The sequence below is a fragment of the Apteryx rowi genome, unplaced genomic scaffold, assembly GCF_003343035.1.
Source record: "Apteryx rowi isolate R43461 unplaced genomic scaffold, aptRow1 scaffold_292, whole genome shotgun sequence".
Taxonomy (NCBI): domain Eukaryota; kingdom Metazoa; phylum Chordata; class Aves; order Apterygiformes; family Apterygidae; genus Apteryx; species Apteryx rowi.
The window spans coordinates 488112-511156 of NW_020449330.1; the positions used below are offsets into that span (position 1 = coordinate 488112).

A 23045-nucleotide genomic window follows, 5' to 3' on the forward strand; every position below is an offset into this window, starting at 1 on the left:
GTATACATTTGTATTGTGATTTCAGTATACTGCTATATCACTCTGCTAAATCAAAAACCCCATGTAACATCAAATTTCTTCAAAGTAAACTTTTATATTAAACATTGCACTCTCCGTGTGTGGAATATCTAAAAGAACCAGGTCAGCGAGTGCTGGACTGACAGCACTTCAGGACTAAACTAGTACTCCTCTTTTTAAGATTTTCATTCCATGTAGTTTTCCAAGATATCTGGAATAACTCTCAACGTGATGCAAATTTCTAATATGAAAGTAACATCATCAGCTTAATTAAAATTTAAAAAACAAATCAGTTAGTTACTCTAATCAGACAGAATAATGAAGCAGTATCTTACCAATGTCATTAGTATCTGAGGCCATAATTGCTTAGCATGTGTGTGTGKGGGGGGTCAGTTTCTGAATAAATCTGTGTTGCAGCTCATCTGCAGTTGGCTTTTTATAATGCTGAGTAGCATGTTGCATGAACAGGGTGTAGCAGGTGATTATCTCGGGGTGTTTGAGAATATAAAGCCTGCTGAGCCAGTGTGGGAGGACTGTGCATTCTGGAAGGAGCCAAACTTGGTGCAGTGCTATCCACATCCCCTTTTGGACTGGGTTCCTGGAATGAACTGTCTCCCAAACCAAGCCTGTGGATTGCTCGGAGAGAGCAAGCCGATGCTGTCCAAAACAGAGGCCAGAAATTAGTTGATAATTAAACAGTGCGGGCAACCGTGGATTCAGCCTGCTTGACCCCATGGCCCTCCAGCTTGTTTCCTATCCCTCTTTTATTTAGCATTATAGACATAGACTTCAGTTAAGCAAAATCCAAGATGAATTACATGGCTCCTTACAAATGAGAGTTAATCCTTCAGACAGACACTGTCCTTAGGTTTCATCTTCCCTAATATGGATACTGACTGCAACAAAATATCCCCTTATAACCTGCTTTCCTGAGCAGTGTTTCTGCATTCGGTTTTTCTCATTTGTTTTATCAGGGCAGTAACGCCTACACAAATCAGAACTGATGTAGCTTTCCTGCTAGGAGGCTCCAGCTACACTTTCTCTTTAGTTGGAGGGGAACCTATTTATACAGTACATGTGTTTCTTTTGATAGATGCCCCAGCATATCACAACATGAAGTCAAATAAAACCATTGGAGGAAGACTCTGTGTGGCAGCAATGATCTCTTGCGTATAGCTGGACTTGGGGGAGACTGGCTGAACAAGCCTGTTGCATGCTAGAACTTTAAGAATGACCATTAAAAGCAGAAGAAAATGGTCTTGGACAGAGGGAGAGAACAATCACAGTTTACAGGTGCACTGGGAAACGTAATAAATAAGTTTTCAAAACAGGCTAAAGATGAAAATACCTGGCAGTGACAAGTCTAAAAATCACTATCACGTTGTAGTAATTTTCAGCTTTCAGTGTAAAGTTTGTGTATTAATTTAGCCATCTATTGTGCAGAAGCTTTATGCTGTGCTCTGAAGAAGAAAAGGAAATTATTGCAGATATAATTTAGAACAGAAATGGATTTTATTTTTGTTTGTGTTCATAGAGTAGCCTGCACTATAAAGCAGCTGATGTTTGCTTTTTCTATCAGACAGCACTTGTTTAGTCAGCTTCTGTTGCTGAAACTGTAACTCTACTTCACATCACAATGAAGTAGAGCAAAATATAAATGAACAGTAGCAAAATTACCACTTAGAATTTGTATCCATTGGAGAAACTTCTTCCTCAAAGAAAAGGTGTATTTGCTGGTGTTACATTTGGTCTTGATGTGAAATCCGCTTCTCTTTTAGGTAAGGGACTAAGACTTGCTGTTCTTTTTAAGTTATGGTGCGGAATCTGGGACAATTCATATATATCATGTTGTGATTTAACAAACTGGAAGCCTAAGCAAAAGAGTTGAAATGCAAGTCAGCAAGTCTACAGTGTAATTTAGGCATTTAAAATAACTCTATCTTTACCTCTACCTGTTACAAATCCTTGTAACACTAACTTAAAAAAAAAAAAACAAAACAACAAAGCTAGAGACAGTTCTATTAGTGTTAGAGAAATGGAGACAGAAAAAAGAGAATTAACTTTCCCTAAGACTGCTCATATAACAAGCTGATTTTCGCTATTATGAGACATAATCTGATAGTATTGCTCTATTTTTTTACTTAATATTGCTCTACTTTTAAAATATAAAAGCAAAATATAGTCTGATTTTTTTGAGAAATATTAAGGATAGTTTGTTGGCCAATTTTTTTTCCAGACAGCAGTATTAGTCCTAAATTATATCAAACAATTTCAATTATGCAAGTTTAAATGAGAATAGAATCTGTGTCTGTATTTGATTTGTTTTTTGACTTGCCTCACTTCCCTAATCAGTCAATACTGTATGTTAACACATTGCATAATACGTAGGTAGATCATACACACTAAAAGTCTCTTGGCTATGTCAAGACACAGAAACTTAAGCCTAAGTGATGCCCTAGCAGCACATAGCAGTCCTACTTTTTAATTAAAAACAGTTTTTAAATCAGTCTATTCAGATCTGTGAAAACCCCTGTGGGTGCAAAACACCATGTAACATACATCTGTTTAGAATTATCTATTATCTGTTTAACCTTAATTCTGTTGTTTACATGCAAGGTCTTGTAAGGCAATGACAAGAAATGAGGTATTCTGTTAAGGTAAACATTATATATGGAATGATAACAAAGACCTTTGAGACTGTGGTTCTCAGGATATATGATGGGTAACATAAAGCAATAGGGTGTTTTGTCATCACTCAGTTCAAATTAGCCAGCTGTATTTTATGTAACACATGAAATTAAGCTTTTGGGCTCCCTATTTGCACTGCTCCTATTGCTCTTCCCAACTGCTTTCCTTCCAACTCCTATGGTATTTTTCACTCTTAGTTCTTAGGGTTTCCAAGTATCTTTCTTTTTGATTCCATAAGTCCTTAATGGATGTGGCTTTCAGCCTGCCTCTCCAGTACTTTACTAATTGTTTCCCATTTTCATTGGAGTACCTGTATTACGGATGCATCTGAGGGGTCTTTTTATACTGTTTGCTGCTGTGAAAGAATTACTCATCACTTAATTAAAGGCATGCTTGAAGCTTTTAAAGTTACATAATGCTTGAACAGATTACATGTATGTAAAATTATTTTAATAAATTAATCTGCTGGTATAAACAGAAAAATCCTTTTTACATTTATATCCTATTGCATTGTCCAATTATTCTTTATTAGAGGTATGAATGTCTCAGTAATCCAGTGATCCAATTGACTCTACACTGTGAGGAGCTTTGTGGATTTCTTAGTTGGAGAAAGAAGCTGTTTAAACATGTTCAGTATATAAAACAAGTCTTTTATTTTGAATGTTGGCTGCCGCAGTGCATTTAATGCATCCAATTTATAAATAACTCATTATTTTGATATTTGTGTTCCAAACATATCTACGAACTAATCAGAATTTACTGAAAAATGCTTTATCATCCAGTAGGTAGAAAATTAAGGCTTCCTTTTGTAGGATACTCTATTTTATCATGGTATGAGAGTGATCATGGAATGATATGAACCACATGCTTTTCTGAAAGTCTTATGAGATCACTTCAACAAATTGATGTCTGGCCATTGTGACAATTTTTTTTTTGTCATGTGCAAGATGACACACATTTCCTAATACTGGAAAGTACAAAGTATAGACAGAACACAAGTGCTGCGAAGAACAGCATTTACCTTCATGCAGTTGACTGTTGCTCTTCAAAAAGTACAATCAAGAACAAAACAAATTTAATTCCAAAATATATTAAGTACACAAGCAGTTATATTACAACCTTCAATAACAAAACCATACATCAGCAATAAGACAACAATAAATGAAAATCATATTACATCATCCCAAGAACTGATGAATTGATAGCTTAAAATAAAACTGTAGATAAAACTGTGATTGCTCTGAGTAATTCAAAAGTATAGATGAAGTATACAAAAATCTTGATGACTGAAACAGTTGCATATTTCAAAGTGTACTTTACCAGTTGGTAAGGCTTTGGGATTCTGCTGATTGTCTTGTTACATATAGCTATAGAGTAGTGTTCAGGGCAATAATTGTGTAAGATGCTTGACTGTGGAAAAAGACAAGTTTTCTTAAATAGACAGTGTCAGTTTATATGATGAGAGTGATTAGTATTTGCTTATTGCCTCAAAGATGAACACTTCCTGCATCTGGAATGACAACCAGTGAACTTTAGAAATAAATGCTGACTCATGATTGACTACGACGAGCTCAGCACAAGATATTTGCCTTTCAAAAGTACTTTTTTTCTAGAGTTCTAAATTTTATACCCCTTTTTTAATTGTTAGATTAAAACAGAATTTCACATTTTAAAATTCACTACCATAAAAAAGATTGCCAGATCTTAATGATATATACACTACTTTTTATGAAGTTTATATTGTAGACCTAGAAACTCAGCAAGTTATAGAAAAAAGTCACTGAGACAAAAAAAATGGAACCTTGTTGCTACTATTACATTAATTCTTAAAAATTAAATTGTATTTAAGAAAACTCATTGCTATTATAGAGACAGTCACTTACCTTGGCAGTTAGCTGAAGAGTTGCTTGTTGCAGTTTTATTCCATTGGCTTATATACCTAAGTACATTAAAACAAACATACATTCTATTTAATGCATTGTAATTTACAAAATCCTACAAATTAACATAACTTTAGTTTTATTTGATGGTCTATTAGTCATAATTTAGATATACCTCCTAATACACTGCACTACAGGCCTCTGTAGAGAGATTTCGAGGGAATGTTTTATCAAATTTTGTCACTAATGATTAAGTATTCCAAAATAAGATCCCGAGCATATACTTACTCCTCATAGTTGAGTGCATTTGTCCATCTCAGTATTTCATCCACTTCCCAGTCCATTACATTGTTTGATCCTTCTTTCTCAGCAGCGTCAACTATGCCTTCTGCAGCCCTTTGAATTAAGATCGCAGCAGTAGGATCTTCTGTTGTGACCCACAAACTTCCTGCATAATACCTAACAACAGAGGAAGCAAGAACTTTTTCTGCTATAGGCTGCTTAGGACAGTCATTATTGCTTAACTATTCCATATAGTAACAGTCTACCTGAATTAAAGATACATGGCAACAAATGCAAACAAATTCTGCAGTTGACTGAGGTTCTAGGCCAAGGAGAAAAGCCCAGGCTGCCTGACTCCATCATCACTGGGACCTAGATGATTAGCAGTGGGGGAACTGTTGAGAACCACTGCTGTGAGTTGGCATCATGCCTCACCATCCTTGAACGAAATTTTGGGAACCCATATCTGTTTTCAAAAGGGTGGCTATTTGCCCTGTGGAGCTTCTCAACTCTCAGCTTTCACAAGTCACCGCCTTGGGGTAGGCAGTCATTATCAAGGCTTCTGAGACCATCCTCCACAGTTTCTACCCTCAGGTAACACACACAGGAGATGGTCATTCATTCATTCATTCATTCACTGTCAGCTCTTTAATTGGGGGGGTGGGGGAGGTGGGTGGATGCCTCTGTTGGGATGCAATTTCCACATGGTGCCCAGCACAGGAAAGCTACAACTACATAAATCCTAAAGACTACTACTTGATTGTCCACAGGCCTCAATAAACTGTTGAGGTGGATTTATAGACATCTCAGAAAATTTTACTAGAAGGACTCATAATCCCCACTTTTTCTATAACTTCAGCCTTGGACGGAACAAGTTCCTTCTTCTGAGGAGGGACAAGATCCTATATGGTGCTCAGGTGCCTGCTTGCACTGTCAGAGACCCTGCAACCCCCTTGTGAAGCTGGGTCATGAGGCTGTACCATTATCATGGTGGAATCTCTGCCCATTTCTGTAATGTCCTTACTGCACGCCATGGTGAAGTGGAATGTACTTTTGGTTACCTAAAGGGAGATGGGGCAGCCTGTAAAAGGCTGTAGAGAAATGTTTCTGAAGTTCTCTGAATTATGGATACTTACTGTGCCCTGTATAACCTCCGTAAGGATGTGGATGAGTCTTTCCAACCTAGCTGGAGTAGTGAGGACCAGCTTCTTTGGTGACTATACCCTCAGCTCTCTGCAAGCTGTGAGGACACTCCTGACAGCTGCCATTTGTGTCCTGGTATTTGTGTCCAGGATACTCTCTGTGCCTTGAAAGTTAAGGGGCAAGAACATGCTCAGTGTCCAAGAGTGGGCTAAGACATGAGGAATCTGACTACAGCTTTTTGCAGTGTGGTAAATGTTTCGAGATGATTAAAAAAGGCATCTTAATATCCAGCAGTATGTTTAACATCCCCTTTCATCTCTGCTCCACAATGGGAAGGATGTGTGACAAGGTCTGTGCGAGTAGCTGTTGCAGCTTACTTGGGAGATTTGATAACGGCAAGGGAGGCTGAGCCAGCTGATGAATCCCTGCAGGATGGAAAGGCACGCCCTGCCAAGGAAATCTCTTCCTCCCAATAGGACGAGCTTCTGCTCTATACCCACCTTTCTCTCTCACTTCTTAGGAGAAATGAGTGTTGTCCTGTCACTAGGCTTTTTGCTGAAGCACTCTCTCCAGAGGGACCACCCTATCATCCTAACAGTGGGCCACTAACACTACATGGCCCAGGCTCCATCATCTGTGTATCTGCTGCTCCAGCCCAGTGAATACACATGCAGAGAAGGCCCATAGCTTTAACGAAGGCTAAAAATCTGAGTAGGAGAAACACCTACAGCTAAACTGAAATGGGTCAGCAACAGTGTTCCTAAAAAAAGAACACTTTATTTCCTGTGGACAGTTGAGAATTTTCTGCTGTTTTAAGTGACCCAGGAGATGGGAAGCAGATCTGCCCATTTAGAAGATGGTAGCAGAGAAGGGCTTTCAGCACAGCAGGGACCATCCCATCAGTGACTGCTGCGATTCTGCTTTATGGCATGCTACTGCCTGTCCTGATCAAAGAATGGGGTGTGTTTGTGTGCTACAAGGATTGTGCAGAGTGTTATGGGTCTTTCCCCCTCTCCAGGTAATCAACTAGATAAAACTCCTGCTGATGCACAAGTTTGCTTCAGTCCCCATCTTGTACTAGGTAATGGTACGGCACGTGTGGATTCAGTTTGCCATTAGTGATAGCATGTTTGCAAACACAACACAGCATCCCTTTCCCTCCTCCCTGAGGAGAACTCAATCCATAACCAACTCCCCATCTACCAAAATTGGGAAAGAAAGCTACTCTGTTCCCAGTACCCTCCTTGCAACCCCCCTAATGCCCTTGAATTCAAAGTACCTTACAGGATGGCTGTAGCATTACATATAAATACATGCTGGAGGAGTCTCTGGAATTGGGTTGTACCATCGCCACTTATTCATATCACCTCTGTGGCAAGGGATGGACAGCTGTGTGTGTCTGCCTACGCTTGTTGAAAGGGGAATGGTGCAGAGAGCTGCTGCAAAAGCTTGTAATGCAGCTGGTAACAGCCTTCTATTCTAACTAAATGGAAACCTTTCAACTTCTACTTATTAATGTGGTGCTTGTGAGGTAGAGCCAGGAYCCACAAGGCAGCTGTGCATGTTACCAATACCTTATCAGCAGCCTTATCAGCACTGCTCTGTCAGGAAAATGTGTTGTATGGCAAGCTGTATGGAAGTCCAGGAGGGCTGCATTAGCAGAGCATGTCATGCCATATGTGGAGTTTGTTCATACAACAGGACAGAACTAGGCACTCATACAGGATGGGGCCTGTATGAGGCAGGTGGTTTCTGGCATAGCTAGCTGCTACATGGAAATCTGCACCTCAGAGCCCCAGGGAAATTGCTTCTGAATATTACTAGAGCCCTTAGGATCAAGGCAGCAATATCCTTCACCTCTTTGCAGGCCCAAGACTACTGCCCTAATTTCAACAGAAATTTCACATCATCCCCTCTTCCCCCTCACTGTAAGAATAGTTACAGAAAAGCAGTACAGTTTCCCAGGTAGAAGCCACAGGCACTAGCACAGGGAGGTTACTGAAGCCATACATAATGTGGAGTGGATAAAAGAGGTGTCCCTGGTTGTTAATGCTGCAGGGTGACCCTTGCAAAGGTCTTCTGTGGGACCACAGGGCAGGGACCCCAGAACAGCTCTGGAGGCTACATTCTTCTCTGGACTCTCTCACACAGTCATGGACATGCAACAGGATGGCAGGTGTGACAGTGTGTTCCCCCCAAAGATCCATTCAAGATCTCTGTAGTAGAGACACATCTGCCACCATCTCCTGCAACCCAGTACAGCTGTAGACCCTGACCTTTTAGATGGTCATCATATGAAGGCTGACCCTTCTGCACCTGGTAGCAATCATGAGGTTGACAATCTCCTGATACTATCACCAGCATATCCTGCTATCAGAGAAGCTTTTGGCCCTCCTACAGCACAGGCTGAACAACAGGGTCATATTCTTGGAGCCCCATGTAGCACCAAACTGGTGAAGAACAGTTGGAAAGGAGGGAAGGGGACAGCTGGTAAGTGTGTGTCTGTGGCAGGAGGAGGGAAGCAGTAATAAAGGACAAAAGAAAAGAGAAAGTAAGAAACAAAGGGAAACAGCAAGAAAAGGCAGGCTGGGAAAAGAAGGGAAAAGACACTGAGGCAATAGAGGTCTCAGTGGAAGGAGCAAGTTGCAAAAAGTTGAAAGCTGATTGTTAACAGCTAAATGAAGACAAAGATATTATTTCACCACGTAGCATATTAAGGTTCATGTAAACTCTTAACAGTTTGAAAAAACTCTTTTGACTCATACATACTTGGTACCAGCTGGAAGACTTTGTGGTGGCGCAGGCAGCTCATTGATTTGCACCTCTGTAATCTCATTAGGTGTTGTGAGAATGTTAGCTAAGCATTTGCACTGTGTTTTCTTTTCCAAAGGGAATCTAATTTTTACACATCAGAACTGCTCCATGATCCAAACTAGCATGTGGTAAGTGATGAGGATTAGGTGATTTGCTTCAAAAGCATACTGGTGCCCTGAGCTAAAACACTAATGTAGATACAACCTCAGAAATTAGTTTCTGTTTTTCTAAAATCTATTAAAATATTAGTAAAGTTTAGCTGCTAGTCTTTGAACAAAAATATTGTGCATATCAGTGGTAATTATCTGCACTGCACTTTGTAAAAGGAGCTCAGCAGATCACGCATGCATGCTTATACTCTACCAAAGGGCCACAGCTGGACTAAGAACTGCTCTATAAACCCAGACTGTTCATCCAGTACTGCAGCACTGCATCTCTTATAGGAAGGATTTATTTTGTTTCACAGATACAGAATAGCCTCATGAGCCACTAGGAATAAACTAATGAACATAGAATATATCCATAATCACTCTGCTGGATTTCATTTTGACAGTATCACCACCAACCTCTCTGGTTTAAACACCATATACTTTCTGGCTTGAAACACAACGTCCTGAAATGAGTCAGGTTTTACTTTTCATGCTAAACAAGTATTTACATTTCCTACCTTTTCACTAGTGGAGTCTTGTAAAAGTTAGTTTCCCTTCTATATTATTCAACATATATATTAAACAACGTAAATATACAGTAAACAGATAAGGAATTAATTTCCAATGCAAGAAATAAGAGGGAAGAGTTCACCTAGGAGAAGAGATACAACTTTCCCTCCCACCTTCAAGGCAAAAACAGTTCCCAAATTTTACAAGCTCTACGTAATCATTCCAAGAATATTTTTGTTATGTGAATGAAGACAAGCATCATTATTTTCATTACAACTTGTTTAAAGAGCTACTTAACACGTGAGAGTCTACAGACCAAAATGCCTCCATCACCAAGTGGACAACACTATATAGTGGTTTTTAATAGGTTGACTTGTATTTAAACATTACTACAGATGCAAACTAACATAAAAATAACAAATAAAAGGTGTGATTTCTACATAGTAAAATCCTTACAGATTTTAAGGCTAGAAGAAACCATCATTAACTAATCTGATGTCCTATAATAACACATACCATATAATGACAATCACTAATTCCCATAATGGTGGGAGATATTCTTCTATAATACAGGTGATAATTTCTACTGTTTAGGTAGATGTTTAGGATTATTTCTACTTTTTAGGTGATTATTTCTACTAACATAAGTGATTATTTCTATTTACTTCTACAAAATAGGTGATTATTACCAAGCTCAAAATATCATGTTTGATCCAGTGTTATTTGTAATTAGTATTTTAGCTATCTTCGAATAGAAATACAAAGGTTCAGTTAGCTTTCAAACACAGGTTTCATTTAGTCTAATATTAGAAGCTTAGTCTAAAGCAGGCTAAGTTAGAATCCATAAACAGCCAACAGAGAGAAAGATGGAGTCTTCCGAAAGTGAGTCACCCTGCCGAAGAAATCAACCTGTCTAACAGTCACCATACCAAAGAACTAAGGAGGGACTGAATTATTCCTTGGACATGCTTATTTTTATCCACTGATAACTGAGGAAGGCTAGGCACTTAATTTTAGACTAGGTGCTTAAATTTTTATATGATGATGGTGAGGGCAAGCTACATGAAGAAGGCATTTACTTATGGAACTTCCTCACAAGTCTGGAAAGGAATTTTTATGACCTTCCGGACCACTGTCACAACATCTATGCAATGCTGCCAGATATCGATAGGGAAATTCACAGAGAGAGGTAATATGGCTTGGAATAATATTGCTTCTCTCTGGCTTGTGCCCAAAGCACCAGATGTATACTTTCAGAGTCATTTCATTAACAGAACTCCTGCAGTAGCTTCGTTCTCAATAAAAGTAGCTCAACATAATATTCAATACAACTTGACACAGAACTTCATTGTTTATCATGTATGTTTTTTAATTAAGCAGGAAAACTAATTATTTCTGAAAATAGCCATGACAAAATTACTGTTCTAAATATAAGAAAACCTACGCACATAAGTCTGAAAATTTTATTAACTCACATTTTTTTCATCCATTCAATTTTTCTCTTTTTTCGCTTTTTCTCAATTTCTTGTTTCCTCTTCATCTTAGAGTAATGAAACTCCTCTGCCTTTTTGTTTCCCTCATCTGTTACAGGATCTATAGTCCTCCAAAACTGTTGGTAAATGTGACATATTGAGATAATTTCATTAAAGTGCCATTGCTGACATTTTTAAACTCTAGTGTGTATGTTCTTATAGGTCATATGCTTTGGTCTTTTATGTTGACAATATTTAAAGATGTATCATTTATATGTTTTACTTAAATACTTAGTATAATATGCCTCATCAGAATCTATTTTGAATCTTTTAAATTACTGTCTTCCCACAAATGCTAATTCAACTACAATTGTTCTGTACTGTAATTATCTGCACAAAATCTGCCCTACCTGGAGTAGCATCCAGTTCTGGGCTCCCCAGTACCGTACAAGAGAGACATGGACATACTGGAGCAAGTTCAGCAAATGGCTACAAAGATGATTAAGGAACTGGAGCATCTCCCATATAAGCAAAGGCTGAGAGAGCCAGGACTGCTCAGCCCGGAGAAGACTGAGGGGGGATCTTATCAATGCGTATAAATATCTGAAGGGAGGGTGTAAAAACGATGGGGCCAGACTCTTTTCAGTGGTGCCCAGAGACAGACAAGAGGCAACAGGCACAAAATGAAACACAGGAAGCTCTATCTGAATCTGTGGAAAAATTCAAATGGTGAGAAATACAGCAAGAAAATAATATCCCAAGTTTAATTTCTATGTAAATGTAAATGAAAAGCAATCTGTTAACAATCCGCAAGATGGTACATGGATTTTTTTTTAAGTTATGAAATCCTTCTAAGAATAATTGCTCTAACTACACCTAGGTTAGTTCAACATCAGAACTAGGGAAGCACAACAATTCAACAGAAATGTTTCACTTCCCTTCAGTATCAGACAGTAAGTAGCCATCCTTAAACTTTCAGACAGATGACACTCAAGAAAACTGTTTGGTTAATCTTTCTTCAGGTCAAATTACTACCAGAACACTGTGTTTGTGCAGACCTTTCATCTTGAAGAAAGATTGCCAAAGATACAATTGTTTCCAGAATTGAAAAAAAGCCCCACAATTTTAACATAATTTGATGCTGCAATTTTCTACCTTCTTATACCATAGACTATAAAAAGTCTTTACTATAGAAGTATGTTTATCAATCACAAATTTTGCACAAACAGTGTATTTTATTAACTGTTAATCTAAATATAGTTAAGCTTTAATGTGACGGAGTATTTAATTTCATTGTTCTTATCTTTACAACTAGGTCTATTTCATAGCTGACAAAGTCTTGTGGGATAGTACTCAGAGCTATTTAAACACATTCTTATTTAGTATGTTATTCAATGACTAAGTTAGGAGGAATGTATTATAAATAAAGGATTATAGTAGTATCTCATGTAGATCTTCAGTCATTAACTCAAATGACAACAAAGATTTTGCCTGTGATGATTTTTATATATGGACTATGTGAAATAAGGTTCCAGTTCACACATGGGGCAACCATGAGGAAAAGATGAGTTAATGTATTAGGGAAAAACTAGTTTGCTTTTCTTTGCTTACTCTGATGGAAAGAAGCCTCCAACCATTGTTCTCTATGCGCTTGTACCAGCCACTGCCATCATCCTTCCAGATCTTTCCAAGAATCCTTTCTTGCAGCAGCTGCTTGGGGTTTGGTTTTGTATAGTCTTTAGGGCTGTTGGCACACATGTCCACAATAGGTCTACAAGTGAATATTTTATAATAAACATTTGGAGGAAAGTTAGCCTGTAGAGAAATATTACATTAGAACATGAGCTGGCTTTTTTGAACATATTCACTTCTTAAAATACATAAAAGATTGAAAGTTTATACTGAACTCAGATAGGGATTCCATATATGTGGAAATTATATTTGGTAATTTAATAGACTTTATTAACGATCAAAAGAGGACACACCCATACATATATCAGTTGGTTAAAATAGTAACAAATCCTTTGGATTTCTTTAAAACTCAGTCAATTGAACTGCCAAGTGATTTATTGTTTAACTGCACTCAACTGAATCAATCTAACTTCTGTCAAAATTACTGTAATTGCCCAGGAAATATTGGTCCGTGTAATATGGTCTCAGAAAACACACTAGAATTCTTGATTCCATTGTTCAATCCTTGTCTTGCTAAAAAGAAAGCAAATGGAAACGTTCCACCCATGCTGTTTTCACAGTATTCTCGCTGGATGTCTTGGAAAACCCTTTGTGAGAAATGGCATGAAGAGAATGGAGAGCAGGCTGAAAATCACAGGAGCCATTGATAATTACATCAGGTATTATCACCCACTACCAATCATTTTTGATGAAAATTATTTTGGTGACAGGTAGTCACACCCACTTCTCTCACCCTGTGGAAAAGGAACCTAAAAATATCACTAATACGATTTAAAATGACAGGACATACCTTGTTAAAGTAACCTTTTTCCTTTTTATATTTTGTCATGGTGCCAGCAGCTGCTGAGGAGTAAGCTGGCTCTGAAATTCCCATCCTCACACTCTTTTCTTACTTCACACTAACTCTTACTAAAGGGGATCATCTTGTAAGTAATAAACTTGGCACCCTGATCTCTAACCTGAACAGAAGGCTAAGTAGTGTCTAATGCTTCACTAGTATCATTCGGAATTGACGTGATATGCATTAATGACGTTTTATTTATGAGGCACTGTTAAATAAAGAGAAGAAGGTCTGGAACAGGAAGAAAATAATTACAGAAGAAAAGAATAAATTTAGTAGAAATAGTTAGCCAGACAGCTGGATAGAATGTTGGCAATAAATTAGCTTCCTTCCAGCAATTTCAGATATTTTAGCCATTATTCATAATTCTTCATTAAATACCTTGAAAGCATAAGATGTTTACACAGGGCTGTTACTTCAAGCTATTTAAATATCAAGTATCAAGAAGCAAGTATTTTATGCCTAAATCTAAGCATATACATATATCAAGACATTTCAAGTAAAAGACTATTTAAGCATTTATGTATTATTTTTCAAATCTCACTGCAGTAAGATTCTAAGTCAGAGCCTACGCACAACAGGCTCCTTCTACAGTTAATAGAGCTGGAAAGTCACTTTCACAGAGCAATTTACCACAGCTAAGACATTAATTGTCCTCTCAAGATAACAATTTCTTCCTGTTGACTATACAGGGACCTTGAACAATTATCCTCTTCGCTGATGTATTTCAGCTAAGTGACTAAAGGCAGGTGGAATAAATCTGGCCATTAAAAGTCCGCCATAAAAACCTTGTTCCACTGAAACCAACTTAAAAACTAACATTCAGATAACCAGGGCTGTACTCTTAGTAAAAGCAGACCAACCATAAATCTCTAAGTCACTGTGACTGACAAGTGACCAGAACTGCAGAAATACAGATCGGTTTTTTTAGGTGCTTAATTCACGAATTTAGGAATCTATTTTTATCCACCTTGACTTGTTTACTTGAATACATTTATTTTATACAAATTGCTTAATATTTTCACGCACTAGTAAGCCTGTGCATCAGAATGAATATCACAGTGAACATCACATACTGTAAAATGATACTTATGCCACCTAGTCTGAATTTGATGAAAGCACCTGCTGCAACATCTAGCAACTCTGCCTGCAAGTAGAAAAGTAATAATCTACAATGCTTCCATCCTACTGAGAAATTAAGACAGAAACAGTTATGAACAATTACATAATTTAATTTTTGAAAGTAAAGCTAGGCTTAAAATCTCACAGTACACATGTTGAATACAGTATTAGTTAGACAGTTGGATCCCAGACACCAACAGAGATCCAATACTTGGGTGGGGCTCTGCTGTCTACAACCAAGAGGATGACCTCATGTAAGCAGCAAATTTTTTAGTCTCAGCAAATTTTAACTCCTTGAATAGAATATTCTCCTTGAGTGACTCCAGATACGTCCATTCCTTACCAAAGATGTCATATCACATACAGCAATCAAATATTTAGGGAATTCTGCCATTTTTAGCTTCTGATCTTCTAAGAGGTTTGTTCAAAGAAATTTTGGTAATGCAAACATAAAATTCCACCTAGCAAAATAACCTCTCCCTGATATTGGCCATTCTCAGATGCTTAGGAGAAAACAGAAGAAATATATGACTGCAAAAGTGATTTCTTATAGTGACTGCCCTCCCCACTTGTAGCATTCAGGAACACACTGAGTCAGCAGATGCATCTAAACCAACATATTTAATAATCACAGATGGACGTACCTTCTGCGGATCTAACTAATCTCTTTTTAAACCCATTTCTATATTGTACCTCTATAAAAACGTGTATCAGTAAGTTCCAAAATGTAATTGTTCACTCTGTGAAAAAGTAATTCTTTTTGGGAAGGCAACCAAACAGGAAGAGGAATTTGGGGTTGTACAAAAATCAGTCCCTGAATCACAGGGTGAAAGACAAAGAAACAGCCAGGAAGGACAATGAAGCCCTCACTGATAGATGGGGAGCAGTTCTGTGATGCTAGGATCTGCAAGTTTCATATCAGTACAGACTATTACAGCAAGATCTGGCTCCAGATTCAGACTCCTAAATTTTCATGCCTACATGTAGTTGTCTACATGTGAGCTAGATCCTGAGGCAGCTAGTCAATGTGGAGCTACTTGACATCATCAGTGGAGTTTAGAGAGCAATTCAGCTGACCAAGTATTGTTTATTTTTTGATGAAATGAGTCACCCTCCAGGTTCTGTCAACTGCACTTACCAAACCTGCACTGACTATAATGACAGTGCAATTACCCAATCACACACAGACACTTTAATTAGGTGTCTGAACCTGCAGCTGCATTCCAGTCTTAATTATACTTGAGAGGCTTTCCATTTTGTTACAAATTGTTGCTATTAAAAATAAACATTGTGTTATTTAAATAAAGCTATTTTATGTCTCTGTATTTATTAATTGCAGATCCCAGAAAGAAGAAATATAGGGGGCAAATTTTGGGCGCCTTCCTTTCCAATTGCATCTGTGATGTTTGCTTGTATCTTAAAATCCAGTCTAAACAGAAAGATCAAAAATGGAAGCAGAAACACTTCTAGCCCTGGAAGCCAACACCTACTTTTCAGATAATTGATTTTCTTTCTAAATTTCCATTATAAATTAATTCCTGTATACTACTGTGAATACTCTATTTCAATGACTTTGTAATACCTGCAGAAACAGGCTCTTGATCAGGCTTATGCTCCTCTACTAGAGAAAACAGAAAACATGCAAAACAATGAGCTTTCTAGCAAACAGAAAGGTGCTTCAGGAAAACACCATCTACAGTCTCTCATGAGTAAGTATACAGGAAGACAACTTGGTCTATAAATGCTTTTTTAATTATCAAACATCTTTCAAATAGCTTACAAGAAATGAATTGCTGTCCTTATATTTACTTCTAGAAGACAACTGACTTCTATAGGCTTAGTCTCTTCCTTTCTTTTTTCACCTCTGTTTTGTTTATGTTTTTATTTTGATGTTCAGCTCTGTTCTGCCTCGGACCATAGTTTCAATTGTGTTCAAACTCACAATGCATCCAAATTGCGGGACTCAGAAGAAATGGGGGGCAACCAAAAATACTGTTTGATTTATAACACTGTAATGAGCCTCGTTTTACAACACTATATCACAAAGAACATTGAGACAAGCTATGATTAGAACATAAGTATCTTACTTCACACTGTGTTGCAAAACTTGAACAGTGATGCATCAGCCAGTACAGCCCTTACCTCCCGAGGGTCAAGACACTTCATTAGAAGACGAGGATCCCCTGCTCCTTTAAAACTGATGAGTTCTTTGTAGTATTGAAATATACGCATATCCTGTAGAGAAGTGCAAAGATACTAAGAAAGCTATAGTCTTTGTATTTTCCAGTTTTGGAAAATAGCTGCAAACGGATTTTCCCACACCCAACCTCACAGAATTTAAGATGAATTGAGGCACAATCTTTGAAATGGTCTAATAAATTATATTTATCTAAGAGAAACTGAACACATTATAAGAAGAAATAGTTTCCATTAATGTTAGAATGAGGTAAAAATTAAAGAGCATTTCAGAGGGAAATGCAACCAGTATAAAAGTACAATCTTCTGATTTCTTGGTTAGAAAGTATGTTGAAATAGAGCATCTAAATCCATCAGCTTATCACAGCTGACTGTGATAAATCGCTTAGTAAAACTCAGCTTTTCTTCTCCAGCTTAGATTTACAGAACTACGTCTAAAAATAATTTGTTAATACTACCCAACATTTTTAAAATTCTTTTTGGTAAGATCAGGTCATCCTATCCAGATCCTTCATTTTCCAGCCATCATGAACTACTCATGGCTCTTGAAGATATACCTCCCTCCAGTAATAAAGCACTGTCCTTCTCCTGATGAGGGTTTTCCCTCTGTATTTGAAGTCCTTGTAAAGTATACTTGTCTGCATGCTATGGACTACTACAAAAGTGAGGGTACAAAAAACAAGAAAAACCATTGCTGATATGTGTCCATAGGTAGGAGAGCAGCAATGGGCTGGAACACTGCAAGGCAAAAAGTCAGGATAAGTGACCTGAGCTTCCAGATTATTTTCTTCTCTTCCTTGATCCTTGTCAGTGAGTTCCTAACAATGGATATAATGCCAATAAACACAGTATTTTGTAATTCAGTCAGGACATTGAGATCTACCATGAAATTAATACAGAAAAAAGTAAAGTAAAAAACTAAAGTTAAATTCAAAGACKAGGTAGAGTAGATAATTTCAGGTAGTTGTCAATAGGACATCTATTTAGTATATTCTGCCTCATAACTACCAATAATCTGACAGCAAGATAAGATTGACTTGCATRCAGAGAATTCAGCTTCCTAAGTAATAACAGAGGATATAGGTATATTTGATGCATTACAGTCGTCTACTGGACAAGAAGGCAAGTAGGACAGGTCCCTACTCATGGAAGAATGATCTCTTTAAGTACAGGACAACAAAGGTAAAAACAGAGCAGCTCACAAGAAAGAAATCCATTGAGGGTTCCTAAATATATAGATATTACATCTGTTTCTTGCCTCCTTCTTATTTTCCTCTCTAGGTATCCTCTTCTGACCACTGCAGGAGAAAGGATACTTGTTCAGCTAAATCTCTCATCATCCAGTACAGGTGTTCTTACAAAGACAGGGCAAAGATGAAATCACTTGGTGGGGGAAAAAGAAGAACAAGGTTGCAAACTTAAGAGGTTAAAAGGATAAGCAAGCAGGAATAGAAAGTAGGGTAGCAAGCAAGAAGAGGAGATGATCTGGCCTTAGGAAAAAAAGAAGAGCAGACCATGGTGATAGAGCCTAAAGCCAGAAAAGAAAGAGGACATACACAGAAATCTGTGGGAGATAAAAGAAGGGAGAACTCAAGGCAAAGCTGAAGGGAGAGTCTCAYGCTCACCCAGAACAGGTTTGTGGGCAGGGGTCTTTGAGAGGCCTTTCACTAGAGCAGATCCAGAAAACAGCATTCTGTGTCATTTGACAGCAGAAGGAATACGAGAGGTGGCCCTGAGTTGAACAGCATACTACTGGGAAGTGAAAATTCAGTGATCATCCTTAAGGTTGGCATAAATAGCACTTCTTATCTGATGTTGATTCAACCTATTTTTGCTTGTGTATCATGACACAGTTTTTAATTACATATTAGAAACCATTTTTTCCCCAATGAATCCCATCCCATCTAATAAATGTATCCTAATATATGTTGTTTTAATACCTTTTACACTTGTAATTACAATACTTTCAGTAATTACTGAGATGCAAACAGTCTTAAAATAACAAAGACACATTTTAACAGAAACTATTTTTAAATAAGTCCCATTCTTTACATTTTACTTACCATCCAGAACACAAGTTTTTGCTGAAACAGTGTAAGAACTCAGAACATATACAAGAGCATTTCTACACTATAATTTTCCTTAAATACTAATTTAGTGCACTCCTGATTTATTACTTTATTTCTTCTTCAATTGCTAGGACCTTCATTACTTAATGAATGTTCGCTTTTCCCCATTCCTACTTCAGAGTCCTACATGCATTTTTCAGGATCACAGAATGTTCTTTAACAGTTTAGTATTACTCAGGGGGGATCCCAATGATGCATTCTCTGTAAAATCCATAATTTTGGATTTTACAGGATTTCAGATGTGCAGTATGTACACTAGTGGGCCTCACTGAATTTGGGAATTAAAGTCCAAGGCTCAAGCAACAAACATAACAAAAAAGCTCACACAATATAAGGAGATAACTTTCTTTCACACACTAGGTAAGGTGACTTTTTTTTTTTTTTATGTGGCAGTATGGAAACTCCCTTGCTTTTGATAAGTCAATATAAAATTAATCACATACACCTCTGTGCACTGTTACAATATACAATATATACAATATTATATGCATCTAAAGAATATATCACAATATACTTCTGTGCACTGTTAACCATCTATTAAGAGTCAGAATAATCTCCTGGAGATTGCAGGTATTTGTAATGGTGGAGGTGAGATCACATTGGAGAAGTTCTCTCTTCTGGCAGAGAATTCACTGTCATTTTGGTTTAACAAAGAGAAGGATTTAACAAAGAGAAAGATTTAGTATCTACTGAAACATATAATAATTAAAACCAAAACAGTACTTCAGACTTACAATACAGCTTTTCCAGCACCTCTGTATAATTCTTGCAGCGTGATCCTGTGTCTCAATAGGTGCAGTAGGGAAGACACCAACTGGAATGCTCCTTCCTTCCATTGACGTTACAAATATCTAAATTAAAGCAATATGCAGGAATGTTGCTCATAAATATTTCAACACTGATGGAATTACTATCTTCACAGTCCTTTTATTTTAGAATCAGTTTGAAGAATGTATTCAATAGATGTTTGAAAAAAAGTCTATAAATCAGGAGTTGAAAATAGCATTCTTTTCCATTGCTTCCTCCCTAGATTCACAAACTTAAGCAGAATTCTGAATGAGGAATTGTTAGAAGCTGATAAAACGGACATAAAAGACTTCCTTTTCAAAGGTCATGCATAACTACAAACAGATAATCATCACGTTCAATCACCACGACTACTATCCAATATTTTGGATGTGTATGTGACATGCAGTCTTAAGTGTCTTTGTAAAACACTCCCTTAGTGCCTTGTATTATTACAGCGAAACAGGATACCACAGAAACATGATTAATCTAATAACCAGAACAGTCTCAGCTAATAAAGGTCTATAAAGACCTGTTGGGGCCCTTGCGGTGCTTCAGAACAATAATCTATATGAGATATAGAGCATGGAACTAACACTGTTTAGGATTAATTGCTTAGCACAACTTGCTTAGCATTAGTAGCTAAATTTGCTGAAGCCTTAGGCCTCAGGCTATAGCCACTGCTACGTGCTTTGAAGTAGTCCACCAAGGACACTGGTGCAGCTGGAAATGATACATCCTGAGAAAGTACAGATAAACTAGCAGAAGCCAGTGGGAACCGAGGTTAAGGGCTAGACAGCTTTGCTAAATAAGTAGCAAGGTACAAGGCATGATCGCTGCRTGCGTGATCGGTGCCATGATTGGCTMCCTGTGACATAATCTGCATGGTGATTGGCCTAGCAAAGCGTACGACTGCACAAACATATATAAGATGGGCAAATTGCCGAATAAAGTTGGAATTGAACCTGCATTCTGTGAGTGCGTATGATTCTTTCCCGTCACTCCCGCGGACCGCGACAAAGACCCTATGAACACTTTATGGTTTGTAATACTTAACCTGAAAAATCAATAGAGACTATCTCTTAATTTAGACATACGAAGCACAGCCACTTGGGAATCTACTCTTCCATAAACAAGTGAYGAAGATACTATCTTTGTCACGAGCCAGTTGACTCCAGAAGTTATTATTTCTCAAATTAGGCACTCATGAAGATGAAGAAGTAGAGTTTTAAGAATTATGTGCACAAAAGCTCATCTTTTTTTTCCCCAATTGTATCAGCAAGTGTACTGCACTTTGTACATCTTTGTGACTTCTAGACTGATTAATGAAACAAGTATTTTAGAATACCCTTGCCCAATTGCTAGGTGAAATTTATTACAGCAACATTTAATTCATTTCTACTTGGTTTAGTAACTGTAACAGTAATGGGCAGAAGCATCACAATAAAGAGAAGGARGCAGGGGTCGCTCTCTGTACTGCTGATAAGGAAGTACACAGAATGGTCRGGATATAGATAATGTAAAATATTAACAGCAAAAAGAAAGAAGCTTTTCATAAAACAGCAGAAAGTATTAAAATTAATAGAAATATTAGAAGAATAAAATAGGGATTTCTTGAAAAGGTAAATGGGATACACATTTCTCAGTACATGGAGCAAAAGAACTACTAAGACTAATAAAAAGAATAGTTAAAACTAGAAATAGAGCTAAGAAATTGAACAAGAAAAAAAAATTTAAACTGAAAAATCGGTACTATTCCCCAGAAGACTGAAAAACTAGACTGGAAAAGGTATCTGATAATGAACAATTCTACAATATCAGTGGCATAAAACTAATGCGCTAAAGGAACTTTTAGATATCTAAATACTGTGATTCTGAATAGAGCATACTTTCTATCATCTCTGGAGCAATACAACAGATTAGATATACCCTCTGTTTAAAGGAAAAAAAAAATCAATATTTCTACTTCAGTGGGATTAATCACAGGCAGCAATTAAATTACTAATGGATCTTTTCTCTTTTCAGTGCATGCACCCAACTTCCACTATTGTTCATGAGATTACACATTTCCAGCAAGTGGAGAACAGATTTGTAAGCGACGACACTTGCATAAACCTCATTAAGTAGAATGAAAGGGAAAAAAAGAATAGATCAAGAGTTTATATGAGGAAAGACAAAAGTTTTTCTACTATATGTAGACATCTCCTTAACAAAACACTAGAAAATTAAATGCAGAAAATGATTCCAAAATGCTAACAAGATGGGCTGCATACTGAGTAAGTTTTCTGGCTGCCAGTTACCTATGCCTCTTTTACTAAGGCCTTCCAGCTACAGACGTTGCTGTCACCATCCATCAAAATGTCCAGCTTTGGGTCATATTTCTATCCAACAAATGTATTTTACCTTCCTACTCATTTTTCTTTTTTCTCTGTTAAAATGTGATTGTGACTCTACTGCATACAAAAATAAAACTAGCTGATCTATAAAACAGCTTACTTTCCAGAAAGTGTTGATTTAAGAAAGTCCTAAGTGAGAAAACCGATTATTTAAGATGTCGCTTCACCTCATTTGGCTGTAGTTTCGAGTATGCCAAAGGCRGTGCTTTTTTAAACCTTGTTAATATATTAAAAGCTCAAAATTTACTGACAAATCCAAGGGTTGTTCACCTACTCTTATCAGACACGCTACTTCCTTCAAAACCTTAAGAACTCTCATTAAGAATAAGGAAAGCTACCATAACTTGAATAATGAAATGGAAATCTCCATTTTAGATTTCTCCATTAATCTATCTTTCCATAGCACTTATTTCTACCTCCTTATTCTGATGGACAGGTATTTTTAACAGCTGAAATTCACATCACAACATGAAAAAAAAAAGTGCTTCCTTCAAAAAGGCTGACCTGAAGCACTAGCAGCTTGTAGTCAAAATGCAAAATTAAGCATCCAAAGCAGGCCGCGCTCGCGTTTCCACGCTGCTGCTCAACAACGCCGAGTGCCCCAACCTCCCCCTGGGGCAGGCCTAAAAGCCCGCGGCGTCCGGCAGGACTGACACCCAGGTATCCGAATAAAAGCTGCCCTTCAAAGCAGGAACTGCAGCACTTCGCGGTGAGGGCATCTGCGAGTGCCGCCAGCGGCGCGGGCTGTCTCTGCGTGTGGTGCCCGCGCCCATTTTCCAGCCCGGGGCCGCATCCCCGGCCTCCGCCAGCACCGGCTTGCCCGCACCGCCGGCGCCGCGGCGGGGGGCCGCCTTTGGGGGCACACGGGGGGCACACGGCCCCGCTGGGCGGCGCCGGGGGCGCCGGCTCCCAGCCCCAGGGAACAAC

General features: G+C 37.9%; 1 protein-coding gene across 1 annotated transcript; it reads right to left on the reverse strand.

Moving 5' to 3' along the window:
• Positions 1–1731: 1731 nt before the first annotated feature.
• CUNH11orf65 (chromosome unknown C11orf65 homolog) lies at positions 1732–19772 on the reverse strand. The gene is made up of 8 exons (XM_026069368.1): positions 19671–19772; positions 16754–16846; positions 14577–14636; positions 12568–12765; positions 10960–11093; positions 4875–5045; positions 4590–4645; positions 1732–1889 (listed from the first exon to the last, which is right to left on the reverse strand). The coding sequence occupies exons 1-8, from the start codon at positions 19770–19772 to the stop codon at positions 1732–1734; spliced, it is 972 nt and encodes a 323-aa protein (XP_025925153.1).
• Between the last annotated feature and the right edge of the window lie 3273 nt (positions 19773–23045).

What these genes read in the sequence shown, in the direction of transcription:
- CUNH11orf65 (XM_026069368.1), bottom strand. Translation starts at nt 19,772, where the DNA reads ATGGAAGGAAGGAGCATTCCAGTTGGTGTCTTCCCTACTGCACCTATT. An exon ending in ATTGAATGGATGAAAAAAAT is followed by an intron (nt 5,046 to 10,959) that starts GTGAGTTAATAA and finishes CTCTGTTGTTAG; the next exon opens with GTATTATGCAGGAAGTTTGT. An exon ending in AATGCACTCAACTATGAGGA is followed by an intron (nt 4,646 to 4,874) that starts GTAAGTATATGC and finishes TAATGTACTTAG; the next exon opens with GTATATAAGCCAATGGAATA.